The sequence below is a fragment of the Rana temporaria genome, chromosome 11, assembly GCF_905171775.1.
Source record: "Rana temporaria chromosome 11, aRanTem1.1, whole genome shotgun sequence".
In the NCBI taxonomy this organism is placed as follows: Eukaryota; Metazoa; Chordata; class Amphibia; order Anura; family Ranidae; genus Rana; species Rana temporaria.
Genome location: NC_053499.1, coordinates 24,733,759 through 24,760,455, shown reverse-complemented (window position 1 = coordinate 24,760,455; position 26,697 = coordinate 24,733,759). Strand labels below are relative to the sequence as shown.

Sequence of the window (26,697 nt, the reverse complement as noted above, 5' to 3'; positions counted from 1 at the left end):
CTACAAACTTTCTCCATGGTGCACGTCTACCACTATCCCATGGGGTTCCTAAAACCATCTAGGAAGAAGGCTGAAGATTGACAGGCTGCCAGACAGAAGAGCAGGGACATTTACAGCTCCACTACAGAGAAACCTTCCACCAGCAACTTGAGGCGCTCTTCCCAAGCAAGTAAAAGAGCTATATACAAGGAATTGGTGTCTGAGGTGGACCCTTCTTTCCTATATTAAAGCGGAGCTCCACCCTAAAGTGGAACTTCAGTACATTGGATTCCTAGTCCCCTCCGGTGCCACAATTGGCACCTTTCGGGGGGGGGGAGAGGGGACAGGATACCTGTCAAAGACAGGTATCCTTTCCCACTTCCGGGAGTCCGGCCACGGCTGTGACGTCACCGCGGGGCTTCCTCCTCCTCCCCTGGCCGCTGGGCTAATAGGAGAGAGGAGCGGGCCTCGCGCATGCGCAGTAGGGTTCCCAGTGTGAAGCCGAAAGGCCTTTCGGCTTCACTCCGGGAACCTTACTGCCAACATTGCTGAACTCCAGGACAAGTAAGTGTCCATTTATTAAAAGCCAGCAGCTGATAGGAGAAAAAAAAAAAAAAAAGGAGGATCGATAAGCCGAGATATAGGATATTATATTGAAAGAAATATATTGTTTTCCGAGCCAATTGGAGCACGATTGGCTGGTGGCTATAAGGCTGCATTTACACCCGAGCGTTTTGTCGCCTGAAGCGCGACGCTCAAATACACTAGAGGGGGAAAAAATACATTATTCCCTATGGAGATGCTTCACATCTGCACGCCAATACGCCTGACGCCGAACGCCTGAAGCTCAAACAAGTTCCGGACCCTTTTTTGTCGCGCGTATCGGGCGGTTTGGTCGTTTTTGAGCGTTTTCATTTCCCATAGAAAGTAATGGAAACGCTCGATTCAAGCGACTTGCACGACAACGAGCGTTTGCTACGGGCGTTTCGTTGCTTTAATCAATAGAACATTTCACCCAGGCAGAAGATTAAAAAAATCTACCAACATAGCAACAAGTGATGAAAAGATGATAATTTTTCCTATTGGCTAAAATAAAAAAACATTGAAGTACAAAAACGTCGGACGACGCTGTATGCAAACGTGCAAATAAGCATGACCGACGCTCAGGTGTGAATGCAGCCTTAGAGATGATGGGGGCCGTATTATTCATTTATTTGTTTTAAGTTAAAAAAGATCAGAGAAGGAAATAAAAAAAAAAAAAACACCTTTATTATATTACAGCCTTTTTTATCTCGTTTTCTTTTTAACCCCTGAAAAAAATGAGTGTGATTGGCCAGCTATAAGAGGTGGAGGAGGCCAGATCTTTATTTTTATTAGCTAAAGTTAGGACAGATACATTTAGAATAGATCTGATAAAAGAAAAAAAAGAACAGAAAAAACCCATATAGATAAGAGAGTGTATGGTAAGATGGTACTGTACAGTGTTTTTTTTTTCTTTTTTACCATTTCTAAAAGGAGTGTAATTGTTTTATTTTAGGAAATAATAAAGATAAATACTTTTTAATGACCATTGCTGGGTGATTCATTTGTCCTAATGCGATTTTGGCCTGGCTATATATACAAGTTTGAAATTTTGGCATGGATATTGAAAATATGACTGATCGTGCCCAAAAAAAATTGTATTTTATTTAATGATAGCGATCATATGAAGCTAGTATTACATAGTTAATTTTAAATCATAATAATTACAGAAATCACCCAAATGGCCCTGATCAAAAGTTTTCATACCCTGCCATGTTTAACCTGTGTAACAAGATAATGGAACTTTATAAAGATGGAAAGGGATAGAAAAAGATAGCCAAAGCTTTGAATATAGCGGCACTGTGTCCGTGTCTACTCCGCTGTGCACCTGCTGTCTGTACCTGTCATCCGCCTACTCAGCGGGGATCAGTGGAACCAACCCCCGCTGGACAAAGGGATTCCGTTAAGTGGAGGTGCCCGCTCTGTTCTACACTCAAGCACTACATGAATTTAAAAACGGTTGTGCAACATAACCGTATAGTAATTCCTAATTTATCTACCGTATTTATCGGGTATTGCGCGCTCCGGCGTATAGCGCGCACCCCTAAAGTGGACCAGCATTCCTGTAAAAAAAAAACATTTTAGTACTTACAGTTTTGGTGTCTTGCGCGGCGTCCGTCTGCAGCTTCGGGTGTCCTCTTCGTCGGGTCCGGCGTCCTTCTGCGGTGTCCTCCCCGCTTTCCCGCGCCGAGTTTGAACACTGTGCCGGCATATACCGAGCGCAGTACACTCGTGTATAGTCGGGCAGGCTCGGCTACTCTCGCGCTCACATCCAGGACGTGAGCGAGAGAGGAGCCGAGCCTGCCCAGCTATACACGAGTGTATTGTGCTCGGTATATGCTGGCGCAGTGTTCAAACTCGGTGCGGGTATCGCCATTTATTGCGCACCCGCGATTTTGCCCTGATTTTCAGGGCAAAAAAGTGCGCGTATACGACGATAAATACGGTAATTGTTTTTTTTTATTTGTTTTAAGGTCTTAAAAGGTAGTCTGTCAATTTACCTATTCAGGGAAAAGTGACAAGTTCTCTTGAAAGCTGAATACCCCTACCAAATACACATCATATTCACTTTCACTGCACCTCCCTGCCTCTTGGTTTGTCTGCAAAGTCCACTCCATGCCAGAGCTTATACAGGATTGATGGCCTACTCGCCTACCCCATGTGGCAGTTTTCAGGGCTGGTGATTGGCTACTCAGACAAGAGCACTGCAGCCTGGAATAAAGAGGAGGTGGTCACATGCTCCTCCATACACGGAAACAAAGGATACCTCAAAATAGCAGGAAAGAGTCTGTGGTATGGAGTAGCTTTTCCTTGCCTCTGAGAACGCTCACTTCTCCCTGAACATGCAAAGTGAGATTATTTTATTCTTAGTTCAAGGCAAGACACAAACACAAGGGCCCAGTTTCTCAAAGGACTTACGACGGCGCAGCGCCATGTACGCCGTCGTAAGTCCTAATCTGACCCGTCGTATCTATGCGTCTGATTCTTAGAATCAGTTACGCATAGATATCCATTAGATCCGACAGGCGTAAGTCTCTTACGCCGTCCGATCTTAACTACACTTTTTTTTTTTGGACGGCTAGGTGGCGCTTCCGTCGAATTCCGCGTCGAGTATGCAAATTAGCTAGATACGCGAATTCCCGAACGTACGCGCGGCCGACGCAGTAAAGTTACGACGTTTACGGTAGGCTTTTCCCAGCGTAAAGTTGCCCCTGCTATATGAGGCGCAGCCAATGTTAAGTATGGCCGTTGTTCCCGCGTCGAAATTTTAAAAAATGTTACGTTGTTTGCGTAAGTCGTCCGTGAATGGGGCTGGACGTCATTGACGTCCTTGCGGCGTACTTTGGAGCAATGCACACTGGGAAATTCCACGGACGGCGCATGCGCCATTCCGCAAAAACGTCAATCACGTCGGGTCACAGTAGTTTTGCATAAAACACGCCCCCTGATCCAAATTTGAATTAGGCGGGCTTACGCCGGCCGATTTACGCTACGCCGCCGCAACTTATGGAGCAAGTGCTTTGAGAATACAGTAAGTAAGTAAGTTGCGGAGGCGTAACGTAAAGCGGATACGGCTCTACGTGAATCCGGGCCAAGGTGATCAAGCCATTTTCAGCCACATATTTCATCCCAAACCCGATAATAAAGCAATAGTCAGAATATCTTGCTGATCTTGGGGGCAATGGCAGCAGAGTTAATTGGAGCTGAATGCATGGCATCAGTGTTGCCAACTGTCAATATTTTTACTGACAGCCAGTAAAAAACAAGCAAATTTCTCCTGCCAGGAAAAGGTTGGCAGTAAAAAATATGGCTGTGACGCTTGGCTAAGTCTGGAGCCGGCCGAAACCATCCGAATGCCTGCTACAGTGTGTTTGGGCGGTTCTGGCGGAGGCGGTGCCTGAGCATGTCCTGTAATGTCATGGTGCAAGGGAGCCAAGCAGAGCGGCCAGAGCCTCATGTGTGGGTTGGGAGCAAGGTAGGCCAGGAGCAGGACTGTCAGTGCTGTTTAGACTGGAGGGATCACCTGGCGTGGAGAGTGACTGTTGCTGTGACTCAGGAGAGGACATCTCGTGTCGGTGATCTGTACTGCTGCACACTGCTGTCATGGTCACTGAGAGTCGGTTTCATATGTGTGTGTGCCTGACCCAATCTAATTTATTACCCTCCTGAGTCCTGTTCCTGAGCTACTTACTATAGCGAAAATAAAATTAGAAATATGTTTTTTTGCATTATTATGTACCGTATTTATCGCGGTATAACGCGCACCCCTAAAGTTGCCCCCGAAATTCCTGTAAAAAAAAAGTTATATGATTTTATTACTTACAGTTTTGGTGTCTTCCCAGCGTCCATCGTCCGGTCCGGCGTCCGTCTCCGGCCTCGATGGTGTCCTCCCGGCTTCTCCAGCGCGCGTCTCAAGTCGAGTCCCCGCTTCCCGCGCTCAGTTCGAACGCCTCCGCCGACATATACCGAGTGCAGTACACTCGGGTACATTCGGCAAGGCTCGGCGTCGCTCGCGCTCTGTGACGTTAATGCGTGAGCACGAGCGAAGCCGAGACTAGCCGAATGTACCCGAGTGTACTGCACTCGGTATATGTCGGCGCAGGATTTCAAACTGAGCGCGGGAAGCGGCTATCGGCGTATATCGCGCACCCACGATTTTCCCCTTATTTTAAGGGGAAAATAGTGCGCGATATACGCCGATAAATACGGTATCTTAAATCACTTTGCTAATTGCATATTGTACTTGTTTATATCTTAAATACTGAAATTTGCACTTAAAACATTTTTCTTTAACTTTTGGAAATGTCAGTAAAAACTTGGCTGTGCCAGTAAATTTGGGGTGGTTTGTCAGTAAATTTCAGTCTGGTAGGTTTGCAACACTGCATGGCATGACTGAACTTAGATATTTGTGACACCCATTGGGTTCCCAAGGCCTCATGTATACTGGATGTTTTGCCCCGGTGCATGGGGCTATAGAGTTTAGCTGTGGGTGGAGGGCACAAGAGCATCATCCAGTTTCGCTGCAGGCAGGCTGTCAAACTCTATGAGAAGCTGACAGCTGCTGTGGCTGGATGGTGCACCTATGGATGAATGCCTGGAATGCAAAATGTTTGCGTTACAGGCATTTGTCCCTAGATACGTACTGCCCTAAACGTACATACTGCTAGTTGCAACGTCCAGCCATAGCCACCGTCATCCTCCCATAGAATTTGACGGCTGTCTGCAGTGGGGCTGGACGACTCACCTATGCCCTCCCTCTTGCAGCTAATCACCAGAGCCTCATGCATTGGGGCAAAACACCCAATGTGCATGGGACCTAACAAGAGCATTGTGCTAAGCTTAATGTTTACAGGAAAAATACATTTTGAAAACAAGAATTTGCTAGCAGGTAAGGTATTTTGGTAGAAGAGATATATTAAAAGTCTCTTTTGCCTAAAACAATCTTAATCCGGAGGTAAGAGCATTATAATATGCATACTAGGACAAATGCTATCTGCCCCCACCAATCTTTGCTTCAACTTTAAGCTGCTCAAAGCTCTGCATCTACTAATCATTCTCACATGATGTTTTCTGAAAAGCTTGTTTTACATGACAGGTCTGCTTTAATTGTTGCTTTAAGTGTATTATGTTGAGAATAGTTAATGGTTTAAAGCACATGTGGCAAACACAATGGCCCAGATTCAAGTAGAATCGCGCAATATTTGCGTGGGCAAAGAGCAAATTTTTTTCTCTGCGCCCACGCAAATATTGCGCTTTGCCCGCGATTCACGGAGCAGTTGCTCCGTAAATTGCGCGGGCAATATGCTAAGCAGCCGGGCGCAAGGCTGCCTAATGTAAATGATCCCGCCGGGGGCGGGAATCATTTAAATTAGGCGCGCTCCCGCGCCGAGCGAACAGCGCATGCTCCGTCGGGAAACTTTCCCGACGTGCATTGCGGCAAATGACGTCGCAAGGACGTCATTTGCTTGTAAGTGAACGTGAATGGCGTCCAGCGCCATTCACGGTTCACTTACGTAAACGACGTTAAATTTGAACGTCGCGAGCGGGAGGCGCAGCTATACTTTAGCATTGGCTGCGCCTGCTATTAGCAGGAGCAACCTTTTGCTAAAGGCGCCGTACGGAAACTCCGTACCTTGCGTAGGCAGGGCCCGCGCAACTTTTGTGAATCGGTGGTAGTATGCAATTTGCATACTACACGCCGATCACAAAGGCCGCGCCCCCTAGCGGCCAACGCAAGAATGCAGCCTGGGATGTGAAGGCATAAGGAGGCTTATGTTTATCACATCCTAGGCTGCATTCGGTGTAACGAGGTTCCTGAATCAGGAGCACTCGTTACACCGGAGCAAGTAAGCACTTGTGCCGCGCAACTATGGTTGCGCGGGCGCAAGTGCTTCTTGAATCTGGGCCAAAGCCCGCAGGCCTAAGTGAGAGGTGGTCAGCCTGTAAAAGACAGCTGAACCCTGCACAATGTGCATAGCACACCCCCCAAAACCTGCACTCTGCATGTAGCGCACTCCTGAACCATACACTCTGTATGCTGTACACATCGCACCCCAGAAACTCTGCACGTATCGCACCTTTGAAGCACTACTTTGTACATGGCGCACCCCGGAACCCTCTACTTTGTGCATATCGCATCACTGAACCCTCTACGACAGGGGTGCCCAACCAGTCTGATGTGGCCCGCGAAGCCCTCTGATGTGGCCTGCGACCTCCTGCTCTGGGATGGAATAGAATACTGTTATTAAATGTCAGTTTATTACTAAAATCACATTGTATATATGGGCATATCTGTTCTGCAATGGTTACTGGGCTGCTTTCAAAATACTCCGCAGATGCAGAGCAGCGGGTTACCTGCACTGAGCCATAGACTTCTGTTATTACCTGCAAGTTTGGTGAGCTTTCTGAAAGTGCACCAAACCTGCAGAATACAATAGAAGTCTATTGCAAAGTGCAGAAAGGCCAAAAGGTACACTGCGTTGCACCCGCTGTGTGGGTAAACCGCAGCGCATCAGTGTGAAAGCAGCCCGACCCAATTGGACCCTCCATTCACCTCTAAAGAGTGGGAGATGTAAACCGACTTGTGTCCTACCTCCAATCTGATCCGGCTGTGTCCGTGTCTGCTTTGCATATGCAGAGCGGACATGGACCTGCCATCCGCCCGCTCTACTGATTGTGGCCCGCGACCAGTTACTAAGTCGCTTAAGTGGCCCACGCACTTCAAAAGGTTGGGCACCCCTGCTCTACTAGGCAAGTTGAGCACCCCTGAACTCCGTACATAACACACTGGTATTCTGGTATTTTTTGCCCATTTAAAATTTTCCCACTGTGCAATTTGGCAACAGCCACTGTTTGATGCAGTTTGAAGAGGAAAAAAAGCCCTGGATAAGTTTATCTAGTCTTACAGATGCAACAGGCCCTTTGAGGGCAACCATAGTGATGTGGCCTGCAATGAAAATGAGTTTGACACCCCTGGTTTATAGCATACCCGTCAAATTGTCTAACATTGCATTAGTACAGGTGTGTACCCATCCATGAAATATTGGGCTTACAGAAAAGGTTTAAAAATCTGTACTGTGTTCACCTTTTGATCACCACCCAATCAGATTGCCTCATCTTTCAGAAAGTTGAGGGTGTGCTCTCCAATCACAACAGAGGATAAGGAGTTTGTTTAAAAGTACAGACAGGCACTTTGGAGTGCCTACAGTTAGGGGTTTCTGAGTTTTAAACCTAGCAGCATTGTCTGACAGGTTTGCTTTAACCACTTAAGGACCGCCTCCTGCACATATACGTCGGCAGAATGGCACGGCTGGGCACATCCACGTACAGGTACGTCCTGTACTAGTACCCAGCCGTGGGTCGCGGCGCACTGGACCGCGGGTCCCGCGGACCCGATAGCCGTTGGAGTGCGGCGATCGGTCCCCGGAGCTGAAGAACGGGGAGAGCTGTGTGTAAACACGGATTCCCCGTTCTTCACTGTGGCGGCTGCATCGATCGTGTGATCCCTTTCATAGGGAGACACGATCGATGACGTCAGACCTACAGCCACACCCCCCTACAGTTGTAAACACACACTAGGTGAAACGAAACTCCTTCAGCGCCCCCTGTGGTTAACTCCCAAACTGCAACTGTCATTTTCACAATTAACAATGCAATTTAAATGCATTTTTTGCTGTGAAAATGACAGTGGTCCCAAAAATGTGTCAAAATTGTCCGCCATAATGTCGCAGTCAAAAAAATCGCTGATCACCGCCATAAGTAGTAAAAAAAAAAAAAATTATAAAAATGCAATAAAACTATCCCCTATTTTGTAAACGCTATAAATTTTGCGCAAACCAACCGATAAACGCTTATTGCGATTTTTTTTTTACCAAAAATAGGTAGAAGAATACGTATCGGCCTAAACTGAGGAAAAAAAAAAGTTTTTTTATATATTTTTGGGGGATATTTATTATAGCAAAAAGTAAAAAATATTGCATTTTTTTCAAAATTGTCGCTCTATTTTTGTTTATAGCGCAAAAAATAAAAACCGCAGAGGTGATCAAATACCACCAAAAGAAAGCTCTATTTGTGGGAAAAAAAGGACGCCAATTTTGTTTGGGAGCCATGTCGCACGACCGCGCAATTGTCTGTTAAAGCGACGCAGTGCCGAATTGTAAAAACCCCTTGGGTCATTTAGCAGCATATTGGTCCGGTCCTTAAGTGGTTAAACTTTAATATTTTTTTTTTTTTTAGCTAAACAAACTTTCACACCAGGACACAGACAGGATTTTTTTTTTTTTTTTATAGAGACAAGTTTTATACATGGCATTCAACCTCCACCTCCTCTATCACAGTGCTGAATTCCAGTGCCTGAGGAACCAGTATTATTCCAGGGCCATGCTCCCTCTGCAGAATCCCTCCATGGTAATTGGCTCCTGCAGAGACTTCTAACATTTCAGAGTTCAGTGGAAGAAGTAGTGCCGAGGTATTGTGTGAATGATCTGCTTCAGAGCTCTCTGCAAAGTCTGTAATCAGTATCCTGTTTGAGTTCTCAGCAGATCCCTCTGGCTCAACTAACTGCAGCAAAACTAGCGTGTGCTCCGCCACCGACTCTGTAGCAGAATCCTCTTTCAGTTCCTGATCTCTGTGGCTGTGCAAATGGCGCTTAAAACTGTGCTGCAGATTATAGCCCATGCCACATAGGTGGCAGCGAAATGGTTTGTCTTCCAGGTGGGATTTTAGGTGGCGCCGGAGCTTGGTAGCAATGGGGTAGGATTTGCCACAATACTGGCATATGAATGGGCGGTCGCCTGCATGAAGGCGCTCGTGGGCACGCAAAGTATGGGGGTCTTTTAATGCCTTGCCGCAGACAGTACACAAGTGCATTTCTCCTGTGTGCAGGATCAAGTGCCGCTTTAGCTCAGGCTGCTGGGGAAACGAATCTCCACAGAACTGGCACTTGTAGGGCTTTTCACCAGTATGAAGGCGCTGGTGAATCCGCAAGTTCCCCTTGTGGCGGAAGGTACTGCCACAGTCTGGACACGTATAAGGTTTTTCCCCTGTGTGTACGAGCATGTGGTTGCGCAATGAGCAACTGTTGGCAAGCTGCTTGTTGCACACTGTGCAAAGGAGAGGAGTTTTTGTGTCGTCAGTCCTTGGAGTGCAATAATTCTTACGATGGATACGTAAAGTAGGACGGCGGGCAAAGCTTTTACCGCAGTCCTCACAACGGTAAGGCCTTTGCCCTGTATGGAGCACAGCATGCTCTTTCAAGTCACGTTGTGTGCCATATGCTTTATCACAGAGTGTGCATTTAAAAGGACGGAGACCCTGGTGGCCTAAAAGGTGGGCTTTAAAGCTCTCCTCTGAGCAGTAGGCTTTGCCACACTCTGTGCAGAGGAATGGCTTGTGGCCACTGTGAATAAAACTGTGTCGCCGTAGATGGCCTATCTGGCTGAAGCTTTTATTGCAGTCTGGACAATGGAACTTGCGTTCCGATGGTGCCTTTAGTTTTGCGCTCTTACCAACACGCTCATTTTTTATATCTTTAGAATTGTCATCTTCTTCATTTCCTTCTAATCTGGAGATCTTAGCTGGGTTATCACTGCTTTTTACTGGAGTAGGGGAGCACTGCCGCTTCACTGCCTTACTCAGAGTTGTCATCTTTGGTTTGTCAACATCTACATTTGCTTTGCTTTCTCTTAGTTTGCTCTTCCCTTTCTCAGTTGTCTTCTTTTTACTGTCTGTATTCCTGGTCTTGCTCTCCCTTCCAGAACCTTTGATGGACCTGGATAAAAGGATACTAGAAGCCTGACAATTTGTCCCATCCTGACTGCCGTTCACATGTTTGTTATCATATGCTGCCTCCTTCATATCATCTGAGTGAGCCGCATCAGTCGGTTCTACAAGGAAAGGATACTTATCAATTACACCAATGTTAATGCGCTTACATACATAGTTCAAAGTGGTTTCTGAATATATTTTTTCACTTTCTTAACAAGCAAAGCTTTCTGGTAAAGAAACTTCAATCAAGGAGGAACTCAAAATATGAATCATTTAAAAGTAGGCATCCTCAATCCCTGGCATATGTAATTGGGTGGGCACACGATACCTTTAGTGCTGCCCCCAAGTGAAATCTCCCTAATGCAGATTACAAAGCCCGGTCCACTTCCCAGACGCCACTTAAAGCCCACCGTTGGCTGAGGATGTCTGCTAAATGCTAGCACTCATACATTAGTATCCTGTATTTCTGAAGGTACAGGGTTTGGGGTTCATCTAAGGCAGGGGTCTCAAACTCAAATTACCTGAGGGCCACAAGACAAGTTTTCATATGCCATGGGGGGCCGCATGCAAACTTTCAAACTTCAAAAACAACAGTACTGGTGTCAGCGAACACATTATTAACCCCCAGCACTGGTGTCAGCGAGCGCATTATTACCACCAGCACTGGTGTAAGTCAGGGTTTGACAAATTTGCTTGGAATCTTGGAGCCAGCTAAAAAAGTTAGGAGCCAGAAAACGCACCCCGTCCCGACGAGCTTGCGTGCAGAAGCGAACACATACGTGAGCAGCGCCCGCATATGTAAACGTTGTTCAAACCACACATGTGAGGTATCGCCGCGATTGGTAGAGTGAGAGCAATAATTCTAGCTCCTCTGTAACTTAAAACATGCAACCTGTAGATTTTTTTAAACGTCGCCTATGAAGATTTTAAAGGGTAAAAAAGTTTGTCGGCATTCCACGAGCGGACACAATTTTGAAGCGTGACATGTTGGGTATGAATTTACTCGGCGTAACATTATCTTTCATAATATTAAAAAAAATGGGGATAACTTTACTGTTGTCTTATTTTTTAATTAAAAAAAGTGTAATTTTTTCCCAAAAAAGTGCGCTTGTAAGACCGCTGCGCAAATACGGCGTAACAGAAAGTATTGCAACGATCGCTATTTTATTCTCTAGGGTGTTAGGATAAAAAATATATATAATGTTTGGGGGTTCTAATTAGAGGGAAGAATATGGCAGTGAAAATAGTGTAAAATGACATTAGAATTGCTGTTTAACTTGTAATGCTTAACTTGTAATACCAACGGCCACCACCAGATGGCGCCAGCTCACATCTGGTGGTAATAACTTGTAATACCAACGGCTCACCACCAGATGGCACCAGCTCAAAAAAAAAAAAAAAAAAAAATTTTTTTTTTTTTTTTTTGCTCCCCTCACTTCCACCCTGCCTGAGGGCCATTTATAACTGGTCCGCGGGCCGCAAATGGCCCGCGGGCCGGTACTTTGAGACCACTGATCTAAGGCATTGCAAGGCTAACAGTTACAAGCATGACTTCCACAGGCAGAGGCATGATGGGAGTTGTAGTTTGGCAATAGCTGGAGGGCCGCCGGTTTGAGACCCCTGATCTAAGGTCTAAAGGTTAATTCAGACAGGCAATTAGTTCTGTCCTCTGTGCTGAGTCGCTGGCAGATACATGTGCATAGCAGCGGCTACATGGAGACAATCGCAAATCAAAATCTAACATGCATTCAGGAGTGGGTGCATGAATCCAAATGCACAGTGTCTGAGTTCGGATCCATGCACCCGCTCCTGCCCACATATCAAACTTTTACCTGTGATTGTATCTGTGCAGCAGCTGTGTGTGCATCCACCTCTATGGGCTACCTGCACGCAGCTCCAAGGTGGATACATATGCATCTGCAAGCGGCTCTGCACAGAGAATGGGACTAAACGCCCATCTGAATCATAAAGGTGCATGCATTGGGCCTAATCTGAGATCTGAAGGCACAGAAACTGGAACAGATTTGAAGTTTAAAGTGCAGAAATTGAGGCTGATCTGAAGTTGTGTGTACAGTTGAGCAATCAACGTTTGCATGAATAGTTAGTTGTAATTAGGGTTGTCCCGATACCGATACTAGTATCGGGACCGATTCCGAGTATTTGCGGGAGTACTTGTACTCCCGCAAATGCCCCCGATGCCTGGCCGAATACTCGACCCCCCCGCCGCCGCTACGCTGCATCCCCGCTGCCTGGTTAATACGGGCGGGGAACATTACAGCTTTCATTTGAATAGCTGTAGTGTTTCCCGCCGCGCCGTGTATAGACACTCCCCCTTGCTCGGGTGAACTGTCCAATCCAGAGCAAGGGGGAGTGTCTATACGCAGCGCGGCGCGAAACACTACAGCTATTCAAATGAAAGCTGTAATGTTCCCCGCCCGTATTAACCAAGCGGCGGTGCGGCGCGGCAGCATGTAGGTAAGGGGGACATGGCTGCATATATGGGGGGGGACATGGCTGCATATGGGGGGGGACATGGCTGCATATGGGGGGGACATGGCTGCATATGGGCCTCTGTGGGGGGACATGGCTGCATTTGGGTTCACATTTAAAAAAAAGTATCGGTATCGGCGAGTACTTGAAAAAAAGTATCGGTACTTGTACTCAGTCCTAAAAAAGTGGTATCGGGACAACCCTACTTGTAATGCCAAGTTAAACTCCTCATTGAATAATATATTATAAAACAAAATGATATACAGTGGAACCTTGGTTTACAAGCGTTTTGAAAGACTAGCAACTTCTTTTTTTTTTTTTTAAATCCTGACTCGGTCTGAGAGTGTTGTCTCACAAAATGAGCAGGATTCAAGCCTCTGCGTGTTAAGTACCATATTTGGCCAGAGGTGCGGGGGCGCTGGTGAAATACTCAGTTCCGGAGCCTTTCCGATGGTTTTTGAGTTCAGCCAAGCTGTCTCAGTCTCTCTGGCGCCCGCCCCACCTCTGACCACACGAAGTATTGCATGCAATAGAAGTCAATGCGGAACGAATTATCTTCATTTCCATTGACTTCAATAGGGGAAACTCACGTTGATATGTGAGTGCTTTGGATTACAAGCATTCTCCTGGAACGGATTATGCTCGTAATCCAAGGTTCCACTGTGTGCGTATTTAATTTTTTTTATAAAGTGACAGTGATGATTGTACCTGTAACCAAGTGATAAGGTGAGACAATATATACTCTAGGGACTTGAATACACACCTGTATCCTTGGTCTTTACTGCACTACTCTGCTCGAGTGCGGTCCCCTCAATGGCAGTCATTGAGTCTGTATTTAGTGACAGTTTGGCTCCTTCTGGCTCTGGCACAAGTGGTGAAATTGCTTCAGCTTCTAGTGTCACTGCTGGCTCTGTCCTCTCAATCTCTGGGGTCCCTAAAGAAGAAGATCCCTTTGGATGTGGCGTTACAACCAGTTCTTCAGGCTGCAGGGATAATGGAGATTTTGTACTGACTGATATTTCTTTGATAGGCTTTGTTCGTTCATCACCTCCAGTCTCCATCAGTGACATGACAGAGTCTTTGGGAATGGAATCACTAGACTCAGTTTTGGTGGATGGAACAGGTTCACTTTTCGTTTCATTAATATGTTCAGTTTCTTCAGTGCAATCGCCATTATCCTCTTGTGGCATTAACAATTCGGAACCTGGCTGAATTGGCGAGATGACCTGGAGATGCAGACTTCCATTGAGATCGCAGAATCTCACATTCACATGTTTTGGGCTACTTCTTGCAAACCTGAAAAAACATTATAGCCTGCGGTCAAATACACCTGGAAACCATCTGCTCTTTTTAATAAAATGTACACATGTTGTTCTTAGGTCTACTAATTCAGCAAGTTTACAGAAAATAACACATTCACAAAGGAAGATGTTATATGCATTTATCTGGAGTTAAACTAGAGAGCTACACTATAGTACCAACAAAAATTGGGAGGCCTGAACTTTAATGGCATCCCAGTATTAGTCCGTAGGGTTCAATATTGAGTTGGTCCACCCTTTGCAGCTTCAACTCTTCTGGGAAGGCTGTCCACAAGGTTTAGGAGTGTTTCTATGGGAATGTTATACCATTCTTCCAGAAGTGCATTAGTGAGGTTCGGCACGGAAGTTGATGAGAACGCCAGGCTCGCAGTTTCCACTAAAGGTCTTCTTGTGTGTTGATGTCGGGACTCTGTGCAGACCAGTTAAGTTCTTCAATCCCAAACTCTCTCATTCATTTCTTTATGGACCTTGCTTTGTGCACTGGTGCGCAGTCATGTTGGAACAGGAAGGGGCCATCCCCAAACTGTTCCCACAAAGTTGGGAGCATGAAATTGTCCAAAATGTCTTGGTATGCCAACGCTTTAAGAGTTCCCTTCACTGGAACTAAGGGGCCAAGCCCAATCCCTGAAAAACAACCCCACACCATAATCCCCCCTCCACCAAATGATTTGGACCAGTGCACAAAGCAAGGTCTATAAAGACATGGATGAGGGAGTTTGGGGTGGAGGAACTTGACTGGCTTGCACAGTCCTGACCTCAACCCGATAGAACACCTTTGGGATGAATTAGAACGGAGACTGTGATCCAGGCCTTCTCGTCCACATCCGTGCCTGACCTCACAAATGTGCTTCTGGAAGAATGGTCAAACATTCCCATAGACACACTCCTAAACCTTGTAGACGGCCTTCCCAGAAGAGTTGAAGCTGTTATAGCTGCAAAAGGTGGGCCAACTCAATATTGAACCCAACAGACTAAGACTGGGATGCCATTAAACTTCATGTGCGTGTAAAGGCAGGCCTCCCAATACTTTTGGTAATATAGTGTATACTATGATTACTACTTTTATGGGTTAGTGTAGTGGCATCACCTCATTAAAAGTGGAACTATAAGAAAAAAAAAAGGCACATCAACAGCAGCAACCTGGCATTTTCTTTTTTTGAGTCTCCCCTGTAACGCCCCATACACGCTATCAGTTTTCCTGACGGTTTTCTCTTTAGGTTTACCAAAACCATCTAATATGAGGTCAAACCTCAAGAGTTTCAATTTGTATGCAATCAGGCAGGCCCTTGCACTACATGGTTTTGGTAAACCTGATGAGAAAACCGTTAGGAAAACTGATAGTGTGTATGGGGCTTAACAAAAGATAAAACATACTGTTGCTGTAACTACTTAAAGAGGAGCTCCAGCCTCCCCCCAAAAATATAAAAGTCAGCAGCTACAAAATACTGTAGCTGCTGACTTTTAATATAAGGGCACTTACCTATCCAAGGATCCAGGGTTGTCCTCACCCAAGCTGATTCTTCAATCGGCTTTGGGGTCCAGGCACCAGCATCTTGACTAAGGGAAACCAGCAGTGAATCCTTGTGGCTTTACTGTTGGTTTCCCACTATGCATGCGTGAGCCACGCTGTGCCGTGTGATTGGTCCTGCAGTCTTCAGGGACCTGTGATGTGTCCCAGAAGGGTGCAGGGGAAGGAGGGGGCCGCCACTGCAATCTGACTGGAAGTGGAAGCGAGCATCTGTGAAAACCAGGTACTCGCTCCCTCCCAAAAAAATATGCTAAATATGACAACGGAAGAGGGGGATGTAAAAAAAGCGTAACTTTCCCTTTTGGGTGAAGTTCTGCTTTATGATGTGTTAGTTGGAGTTGGGCTTTAAATTGTTTGTCTCTCATTTAAAGTGCATTTGAAAATACTGTATATACTCAAGTATAAGTCAAGTTTTTCAGCACTTTTTTTGTGCTGAAAATGCCCCCCTCAGCTTATACTCGAGTCACCTCTTTGCGCCTGATCTCCTGTAATTTGGGGACCCGGTACAGTGAGGCATGGGCACAGTAAGGCATGCGCATGGACACAGCGAGGCATGGGAACACCCTAGGCTTATACTCGAGTCAATACGTTTTCCCATTTTTTGGTGGTAAAATTATGTGCCTCGGCTTATATTCGAGTATATATGCTACATGTCGATCTAGGACTGAAAAATAACGAAACTACTGGCAGGATCCATAGGTAATAAATTCATGTTATGGGAAAAAAAAAAAAAAAAAAAAGAACACGAGAGTGTGATGAGGAAAAAAAATGGTTTACATTTCTCAATAAAACATTCTGCCATCTGATTATTTTACCATAGCTGGACATTCAAATATAGCAAGCAAGGAAAACAAATCAAAGTAATAAAGAACTAAACAGGAAAGCTCTACCCACACACATCTGGGATGTTTAGCTTTTCTGTTTAGCTTTTACTTTAATGTTTTTCTTGATGCTTTGGAATCTAAAACACGCTTTTAGCTACAATTGTTAATTTCTACTTTTTTTTTACCATTTACCCTTGTAATATGAATAATTTTTATATATAAAAAAAGAAAACTGACGACACCCGCATTTCCTTTGCTGAAACATATGGCAGCCAGAGACTCAGATCTAGGCTTGTCTGATGCCTGGTCTCCCCCCTCCCGCTATTAAGAAGTGGAAAGCAAGAACCTCTGTAAGCCAAAAACTGAAAGGAAATCTCTCCATGGCTCCTTTCAAATGGGCGCTGCCACCGATCCTGCATGCAGGCTGTCTTTGTGCCTGCATGCAGGCAGGCTACAGGAGTTATATGCAGACGCAGCACCTGCACAAACACGGTCGCATGTCAAAATGTGACAGCTGCAAAGAGCCAAACACACACACCATCTATGTTCGGGTCCCTGCAGTTGCTTCTGAACTGCTGTCATAGTTTGACATGCGGCTGTGTCCCTGGGGCTGCCTGCTTCTGCATCCACTTTTACAGGCTGCCAGCACACAGCTTGGGACGGATGCAGGTGCAAAAATAAGGAAAGCCTGCATTCAGGACAGGGGCCAGCACCCATCTAAATGAAGCATTACAGACCCCCAGACCACAGTATACCCGAGAGGCATTCTAACCTCTAAAAATCCTAAAACGGTTTGGGTTAAATACACTTTAATGAAATCATGTCACAAATTATATGTTTTCAATTAGACATTTTAGTATATGAATTATCTCCTACTACTTATTGATACAATACAAAATTATAGGTCAAATTGATATGTTTTTTTTAAATGTATAATCTTTGGTGATGTTAGCGTAGTTGGTACTTTAGTTTTAATAAACTACAAATTAAAGCCCGGAGGAAGAGAAAGCAGTCCTCCAAATCACATTGCCTCCTTTTGAACCTTCAATAAACACTTTAAAGCGGAGTTCCGGCCACAATTTCACTTTTTAAATATAAATACCCCTGTAATACACAAGCTTAATGTATTCTAGTAAAGTTGGCCTGTAAACTAAGGTCCGTTTTGTTAGGTTGTTACAGCATTTAGACACTTTATAAAATAGAAATTGACTGGGGCCATCTTAAGTGTGGGCATCATGAAGCCAGACTGTATGACTTCCTGGATTTCAGCCTTGCAGATCTCGAACATGCTCAGTGCTGCACAGGCAGTGTCAGATCAGGTTTCAGCACCTGTGCTGTCCAAGTCACATGATTCTTTGAGACTGGGGAGTGCACAGACTCCTGGAAAGATACACCCAGTACATTCCCAGGAGTCTGTGCGGTGTAGGTTAGGAAGCATTAAGCACCTAGGTGCAGGAAGTGGGAAGATTAACTATTCTGCCTAGCAACAACACTTTGAAGGCATCTAAAAAAAAAAAATTTTTTTGTAAAGCACTAATGACATTTTTTTAAAACTACTGATGTAATGTTATATTTATGGGTGGAACTCCACTTTAAATTGTCAGAAGGATCAGCGTTTTCTTACCCTTTTTTATATAGGCACTGACCCTTTTACTAGAGTGGAGTGTTTATAATCTTGTACTTTTACTCATCAAAACATGAATGGTCCCCATACCTTTGGATACCTAAGACCCCTTTCACACGGGGCGCTTTTCAGGTGTTTTAGCACTAAAAATAGTGCCTGTAAAGCCTCTCATGCTTTCACAATGGGGCGGTGCATGTGCAGGATGAAAAAAAAAGTCCTGCAAGCAGCATCTATGGGGCAGTACTGGAGCGGTGTATACACCGCTCCCAAAATGCCCTGTCCTGTTTATTGAAATGAATGGGCAGCGCTGTCGAAGCGGCTGCAAAGCACTTTGGCAGCGCCGCAACGCGGACACTTTTAACCCTAGCCGCTATAACAGCGGCATCGCTTTACCTCTAACGCAGGAACAGCCCCAGTGTAAATGGGGTCTAATATGAAGCTGGTTACAATAACCTTACTAAAATACAGACTTTTTTTTTCCCTCAAGTCAGTCGTTCTCTGCCACCCATTTTTCTACTCTCCATTGGTACGATCTGCGTCGAAGAATATCATTCCCCAAGTTTTTTTTTACTTCTTTTTCATTCACAAGTCCTTTACAAATGCAGTAGATCACTGAATAAAATTAAAATATATTTTAAATTTACAAACTTTGATGCATGTTTACTGGCCTTTTACGCATACATACCTCGCCCACTTAAGTACAGTTTCTGGTAGCAATGAAGTTTGGGTTTCCTGCAAAGATAAAAAATTATAATAATTTAGAGAATAAAACATCGAACATAAACTGACAGATATAACACACACACACAACTCACCTGATTATCCAATAAGCCATCTCCAGTTCCATGAATGGGCGGAGGAAGGAATGTGCCAGCGGGCAAATGATCCCCAACACACCACAAGCCCAGGCCCTCCCTCTGTGACAAAGAGGGGCCAAGGGCCAGTCCACGGGGTAAGGTGCATAAAGCCTGCCAGACAGCATCCTCTGTGCACTGCACAGGCTGAACGGAGACTGATGAATTCATACAATCTGCATGGACAGAAAAAGGAAGATGGTGTAAACAATAATTACAACCATGGCACTAATACATGCAACCCTTGGGTGCTGATCGGTTTGTTCTTTTCCAGCAATCATACCTAAACAGGCCTAGTCATTAAAGGTACTCTTCAGCCAAGGCCAAAAATGAAAGTGTATATAAAGTCAAATGATTTTTTCAAAAAATACAAAAATTCTCATACACAAATGATTTTTTCTAGGATTAGGGCCTCTATCATGCTTTTATTGCCATCATTGTCCCTGCTGGGCAGATTAGCTTCTCTGTTTGCCCTGTGTGGTGTTGGAGTGATTATGTTCATGTTGTAGATGATTTTTCAATGAGTTGTGCCAGTTCAAACTGTATTTCAGGGCATGGCAGTCCACTTTTATTGAATTAAAGGGAAAGTTCACATAAACATCAGTTGCCCGTGCAGGGGTTCTTCCACATTAACACGAATAGTCAACTGAAAATACCCTGTCCCTGGCTCCCTTGTCAGCAGCACTGCTGCTCTTCTAACCAGTCCCTCCAGGCTTCCATTTACGTGGCCATGAGTGCCGCGTTTTTTTTGCACGGGCATGATAGCCCATGCGTTTGAATGGCCTGCTGTGCCCCGTGAATTACAGGAAAGACGTCCCTGCACTCCTTTGGAAATAACAGCCCACATGGGAACTGCGGGTACAGCACACTTCCCAGTGCGGGCAACGTGTCATTAGGACTAATGGCACCGGCCCGTGGGTCCAACGTTTCGCTGTGCAGGTGGTAGCAGCTGCGGGAATTTGTGTGGGTCTTGCAGTGGCACCACCCGCACAGGTGTGAACCTAGCCTAACTTTATTGCTCAGTCCTCTTAAATCTCTCGCCTCACTCAGCCTTTAGTCGTAGCACCCTGCTGTGCTGCTCACACCTGGCCTCTGGGTAGGGGTCCTCTTGAAGTCTGATAGGAACCCACCTGACTTCTGGGAAAATACTTCCCCCATCTCCTGGCTGGGGCACCTCTGACCCCTGGGTGAGACTCTGTCTCTTGACTCCTGGCTAGGGCAGCTGTGACTCCTGAGTGAGAACTCCTGTCTCCAAACTGGGAGCCCTGGGCTATCCTTAGGCTTGGGTATTTACCAACCCTGCACACCTGTGTACTCACACAGGCTGTGGGCATCCAGGAAAATCCAGACACAGGATTTAAGCGTATCACTCAAGCTCCAGGTCCCAATCTAGGTTTACAGAATCCAAAGAAAGACAAAAACACAGCTTTCTCTGCTCAGAAACAATAGCCTTGTGCAAAACTCACATTATACCTTAAAGGATAAAAGTATTTAGCAGGTAAAAATACCGCACATTTTTTTAAGTCTGTAAAGCATTGGTAATCTGGTAATCACTGGGCTTGAAAGGGAAAGAAAATCCAAAACTCTGAGTTGTCACTAGAACATGAAAACAAGAACAAACCCCTTGAATTGAAGTTTATAGGCAAATTGAACCACAACAAATTATAAGACTAGAAACATGAAAGAAGATTTTATTCCACATAAATGGACACAATTAAAAACATGTATTCACATCTGTACAAAGTTTGGCCCACCATATTTTCAAATAGTTATTATGTAGTAACAGATAACAGATTTTTTATAATTTGTTGTGGTCCAATTTTCCTCTAAAATCCGTTCCAACGGGTTTTTTCTTGTTTTCAAATTAGAGTGTACGGATGTGGCAATGAAGTGATTTCAGTACTTATATTGTCACTAGAACAGAAGTAGAGAGGGAATCTTCCAAGAGAATCCATTTTGGTATTTATGTTTTTTTGTGATATTATGGAGACTATAACAAGAGCCGTGAGAACATTTAAAGCCGAGGACGCAGAAGAGTAGGTAGAAGAGTGCCTGAAACTATAGCAGAGAGATCACCGTTGGAGCTCCTGTTGAGAGACAGCAGATGAGGCCTCGTACACACGAGGCGACATGTCCGATGAAAACAGTCCGCGGACCGTTTTCATCGGACATGTCCGCTCGAAGATTTCTGTCTGATGGTTGTACACACCATCAAACAGAAATCCGCGCGGACAGGATACGCGGTGATGTGGCCGAGGCCGTCGCCGCGACGATGACGCAGCGCGACCCTGGAAGGTAAATGCTTCCACGCATGCGGACATAGGGGAATCTGGTGGGTTGACTTAAGCCTCGTACACACGACACGTCCGGCGGACCAGTTTCCGCGGACATGTCCGGTGAGTCGTACAGACGACCGAACATGTCCGACGGACAGGCTTCCAGCGGACATGTTTCTTAGCATGCTAAGAAACATTTGTCCGCTGGAAACCTGTCCGATCCGCCGGAAAATTGTCCGGTCGGCCGTACACATGACCGAACATGTCCGCGGAAACTGGTCCGCCGGACGTGTCGTGTGTACGAGGCTTAAGTCAACCCACCAGATTCCCCTATCAAAATTTCATATGTGGCCAGACTGCTTCTTTAGGACTTGTTCACATCAACACTGTGCACTACGGCAAGGCTGCTGTTGTGTGATGTGAAGGCAGCAGTGCTGATGCGCTGTAAACAGTGAGTTGCACTGCAACCTTTTTTAGTTGCAAGTTTATTGCAATGTTTGTATGATGTACATTTTTTTTACCTTGTCTATGTGTTGGGATTACCTAGGGCAGTGATATGCAATTAGCGGCCCTCCAGCTGTTGCAGAACTACATGTCCCATGAGGCATAGCAAGACTAATAGTCGCAAGCAAGAATCCAAGAAGTAGAGGCATGATGGGACTTGTAGTTTTGCAATAGCTGGAGGTCTGCCAATTGCATATCCCTGACATAGGGCAAGGCTGCCCAGTACACTTCAATGCATCTGGTGTGAACAAGTCCTCAATCAAGATAAATGCCGCTTACACATGATCGGAAATTCCGACAAGAAAACTGATGTGAGCTTTTGGTCTGAAATTCCGACCGTGTGTATGCTCCATCGGACTTTTGCTGTCGGAATTTCCGCCAACAAAAGATTGAGAGCAGGTTCTCTATTTTTCCGACGGAAAAAGTTCCTATCGGAAAATCTGCTTGTCGATGCGCCAAAAACCACACATGCTCAGAATCAAGCAGTAGAGCCGAACTGCCTATTGAACTTCATTGATCTCGGCTCGTCGTACGTCTTGTACATCACCGCGTTCTTGACGGTCGGGATTTCCAGGAAAGGATCAAGTTTAAACTGGCTGAGGATTATGGTTAAGAGAGCAGAACCTGGCAGCCTGGAGCAGCATTTTCTCCAGGATATAACTTTAAGCCCTTCTATTACTCTTTAACTATCCCCTCTGTGGCGTTAGTCAAATTTTAAACCTGGACTGTCTTCAGGCAAACAAATAAATTCTCACGGTTGGTATATATACAGTATACAAAAACTCTGGACTACCCTAATGATCAATGAAAAGATGACCAATATCCTCCATAATTCCCACCCTAAATTCCTCAAAGTGTAGGGCCCGTGGTGATCATACGCTCTTCTGACCCTGCGGGAACTTTCTTTCTAGACCTGTTAAACCAAAAAAAAAAAATTCAGATCCTGGTCCCTCAGATCCTCTGCCCCTTCTAAACTGTAAAAAAAAACAAAAAAAAACTCCCCGAACCTGCCACTTCCTGCATCCCTTCTCTGTACTGACCACAAAAATCAGGGCTGCTGAGCCCTGACCACCATGGTCAGAGTGCGTCCCTCCATCATACGCAGACTGCTCTCCCCCCCTCCTCCTTGCCTGTTATCTCCCTCTCTGTGTCTGTGTGTCTCTGTCCTCTGCCCCCGCTATTATTAGGAAAAAAAAAAAACTACAATGGTCACTGCCAGCCCCTCTGTTAAAGCCTGTCATACCACATGCAAGTCATTTCTAAAACGAGCGTTGTAAATACCCATTTAGAGGTATGACTTAAAGGGGTTGTAAAGGAAAAACATTTTTTTCATAATAAGCATCCTTTACCTGCAGACATTCCTCTTTTCACTTCCTCATTGTTCGTTTTTGCTCAGAAGTTGCTCTATTTCTTCTCTGTTCTGTTCACTTCCTGCTTGTCTGATTTTACTGACCACCGTGAAGGGAGGCTTTACTGCGGTGGTCAGTGACATGCGCGCCCCCTCCTGGGAACTACATCTGTGTGGCAGGACGCTCTCTACGCGTTAGATTCTTCAAGGAGGTGTGAATTACTGGGCGTGCCGCAATTCATACTGGGAAATGTAGTTCTTACATGAATGAGCGATGCAAACCAGGAAGTGAATGAGAGAACAGAAACTAGAACGCTGGAGGTGATATAGATGAAGGAATTTAATAGGTATTTACTAGTTTTTTAACAGAATCATTACACTATTCTGTCTGTCTACCTTGCAGACATTAATTTTAGGCAAAACATTTTTTTCCTTTACAACTCCTTTAAGTTGTGACAAGCCTGAAAACAGCTCTAAATAGGTATTTACAACACACATTTTTAGAAATGACTGACATAGTGTGGTATGGCAGGCTCTAATGGAGGGGCTGGCAGTAATTAACATTTTAGACTTTACAGACACTTTAACTTCTTCTTCATTCTATTGACCCCCCCCCCCCATTTTCCCCCTTTCTTCTCTCCCCCATCTTCTTTTAGGCTGTGATGCTCCCACCTCAAGTGGGTGGGGTCAGTCTGCACCCTCCTCCCCTTACCCGGTGGCCCCTGGGTTCCCAGGACACCTGTTGCCCCCGGCTCTGTTGGCCAACTGTAGTTGTCTCACATACTATTCACTTTATGTCTCAACATTGCGATTCTTCTATTGGCTTTCTGTTTATATCCCCTGCATGGAAATTATACACTATGTATGTTTCTTTGGTATTCTTTTTTAATTGTGCGACTGCAGAAGCAGAGTAATAACCTCACCTCTCTTCCACTCAGCATATTCCCTGCCAACAGAGCTGAATGGTTCCTAGTGCTGACCTTTCTTTTCCCAGTTTGAGCTCTGCTGTACATAGGGTTGCCACCTCATCCCTTTAAACCCGAACACAGATGAATTCCACAGGTTCTGAGGCTAATTTATTGCAGGTAAGGCACCAAGTGAGTTTAATTACCACCTTAATCAGCCACAGAACCTGTGTAATTAGTATGTGTTCGGGTTTAAAGGGATGAGGTGGCAACCCTAGCTGTACAGAGGACAAAGACCCCTTTAACACTGAAGGCACTTTTCAGGTGTTAAATAGCACCTGTAAAGCCTCCCCAGTGTGAAAGCCTGAGTGCTTTCACACTGGGGCGGTGCACTTGCAGGATCGAAAAAAAGTCCTGCAAGCAGCATCTTTGGGGTGGTGCGGGAGTAGTGTATACACCACTCCTAAACCGCCCCTGCCATTGAACTTAATGGGCAGATCTGCCTAAGCGCCTGCAAAGGTTTTACTCTGACTCCTATAAGGTCACTCACCAGCATCCTCCAGGTGTCGGTGTTCTGCGGAGAAAGGTCCCCCCCCCCCCCGGCGGATAATGCCCACCCTGTACTGCGCAAGTGTAGCGTGTGCGCAGTACGGAGTACAACGCACCCTCCGAAAATGATCGAAGATGAAGAGCTGTACATGGCGCCTGCGCAATGAGCATGTCATGCTGCCGCACACTGCCAAAGCTTGTGCAACTCTGCACGGGGCGGGTGTATTACTGTTATATCGTGTAAGGGACCGATGGCGAGGCGTGTTTAAACAACTGAAGGGCGGGTTTTGCAATTAATTAATTAACACAATGAGGCGGATGTGTTATTGAGAAGCGTGTAATAAGGGGCGGATGGCTAGAAAAGAGGCTGTATTTTAAATTGATAGACAGAGATGGCAACCTCCCCTTACACCAGGGATCGTCAAACTACGGCCCTCCAGCTGTTATAGAACTACACATCCCATGAGGCATTGTAACACACTGACATTCACAGACATGACTAGGCATGATGGGAATTGTAGTTCCTGAACAACTGGAGGGCCATAGTTTGAAGACCCATGCCTTACACCAGTGTTTCCCAACTCCAGTCCTCAAGGCACACCAACAGGTCATGTTTTCAGGATTTCCCTCAGATGAAACGGCTGTGGTAATTACTAAGGCAGTGAAACTGATCAAATCACCTGTGCAAAATAATGGAAAGCCTGAAAACATGACCTGTTGGTGTGCCTTGAGGACTGGAGTTGGGAAACACTGCCTTACACGATATAACAGTAATACACCCACCCCTTGCAGAGTTGCACGAGCATCGGGAGCATGCGGCACAATGTCGTTCTCATTGCGCAGGCACTGTGTACAGCGGTGAATGAGCTGTACACGGCCCAATGAGCACAACATTGTGCCACACACTTCCAAGGCGCATGCAACTCTACAAGGGGCGGGTGTATTACTGTTATATTGTGTGAGGGGCGGATGGCGGGGGGTTTAAACAACTGAAGGGCGGGTTTTGCAATGTGGATGAGCGGGTTTGCAGGACCTAATTAATTAACACAATGAGGTGGATGTACTATTGAGAAGCATGTGGGGTGGATGGCTAGAGAAGAGGCTGTATTTTAAATTGATGGACAGAGATGGCAACTAAGGATGAGCTCCGGCATGTTCGCATAGAACACGTGCAGAGCCCGCCAGGAAGTCAGCACGGCGCTGTGCTAATCACAGCCATGGAGACATTGTCCGATGCTTGGCTGCAGGGATCGTGAAATGTCTCCCTGGCTGTTATTAGCGCAGCGCCGTGCACACTTCCTGGCGGGCTCTGCACGTATTCTATGCGAACACGCCGGAGCTCATCCTTAATGGCAACCACCACGTACACGTGTTAACAGTAATACACCAACCCCTTGCAGAGTTGCACGAGCATCGGGAGCGTGTGGCACAATGTCGTGCTCATTGCGCAGGCGCCGTGTAGAGCTGATCATCTTCATCGATTTTCGGCAGCTCCGTTGTGCTCTGTACTGCGCATAAAGAGTCTGTTTTTTGTTTTTTCTTGTTTTGTTTTTTTCAATTTTAGCCACTTTAATGCAAAAAGAAAAGACTGTCCCTCGCCTGCTACATTGAAGATATTCAGAATAGAATCTGCATGTAGTGTCCTCTCTATAAACCTTCTCCAAAGAAAGGCAAAGAAATCTGTGAATATTATTACTGGACATGTAGTGTGAAGGTGAACCCATAACAAATCAATACAATGTTCCAGATATGAATGTAATAGTGGAGACACACTTTAAATTCTGAAATGTAGCTGAAAAACTGTCAGTCCTCCTGGTGCCAGTCTTCCTCCATTACCCCCTGTGCACTGACAGCTCCCCTGTTCTGTCCCTAGTCACTTCACACCAACATACCTGTCACCAGCCCCGCCACCGGAAGTAAACATTCGGCTTTTTTAAATCGAACCGGAAATGGTTCTTCCAAGAATGCAGCCTCCACGGAAACAACTGTCTACAAATAAGGTTCCGCACACACAATAAAACAAATTAAAACAGAAATACATTTATTGGCTCTTTATTATTATTATTATAAGATTGTACTATCAGCTTTAGATCACCCGCTTTGTATGACTATGAAGAAATAAAATAGAAACAAGTCAGACGCGGGGGCTC

At 45.5% G+C, this 26,697-nt stretch overlaps 1 protein-coding gene across 1 annotated transcript; it reads right to left on the bottom strand.

Annotated features, from left to right (window-relative positions):
* Positions 1-8,830: 8,830 nt before the first annotated feature.
* ZNF408 (zinc finger protein 408) lies at positions 8,831-26,539 on the bottom strand. The gene is made up of 5 exons (XM_040328207.1): positions 26,440-26,539; positions 18,927-19,141; positions 18,797-18,843; positions 13,580-14,112; positions 8,831-10,445 (listed from the first exon to the last, which is right to left on the bottom strand). Exons 2-5 carry the CDS (start codon positions 19,134-19,136, stop codon positions 8,860-8,862), a joined length of 2,376 nt encoding a protein of 791 aa, XP_040184141.1. The 5' UTR covers positions 19,137-19,141; positions 26,440-26,539; the 3' UTR covers positions 8,831-8,859.
* Positions 26,540-26,697: the final 158 nt, after the last annotated feature.

Bases quoted from the DNA above. Each gene is read 5' to 3' on its own strand.
- ZNF408 (XM_040328207.1), bottom strand. From the start codon at position 19,136: ATGAATTCATCAGTCTCCGTTCAGCCTGTGCAGTGCACAGAGGATGCT. The intron at 18,844-18,926 runs GTGAGTTGTGTG...TTATCTTTGCAG, and splicing joins ATGGCTTATTGGATAATCAG to GAAACCCAAACTTCATTGCT. The intron at 10,446-13,579 runs GTGTGTATTCAA...CTTTCCTTGTAG, and splicing joins AGTAAAGACCAAGGATACAG to AACCGACTGATGCGGCTCAC.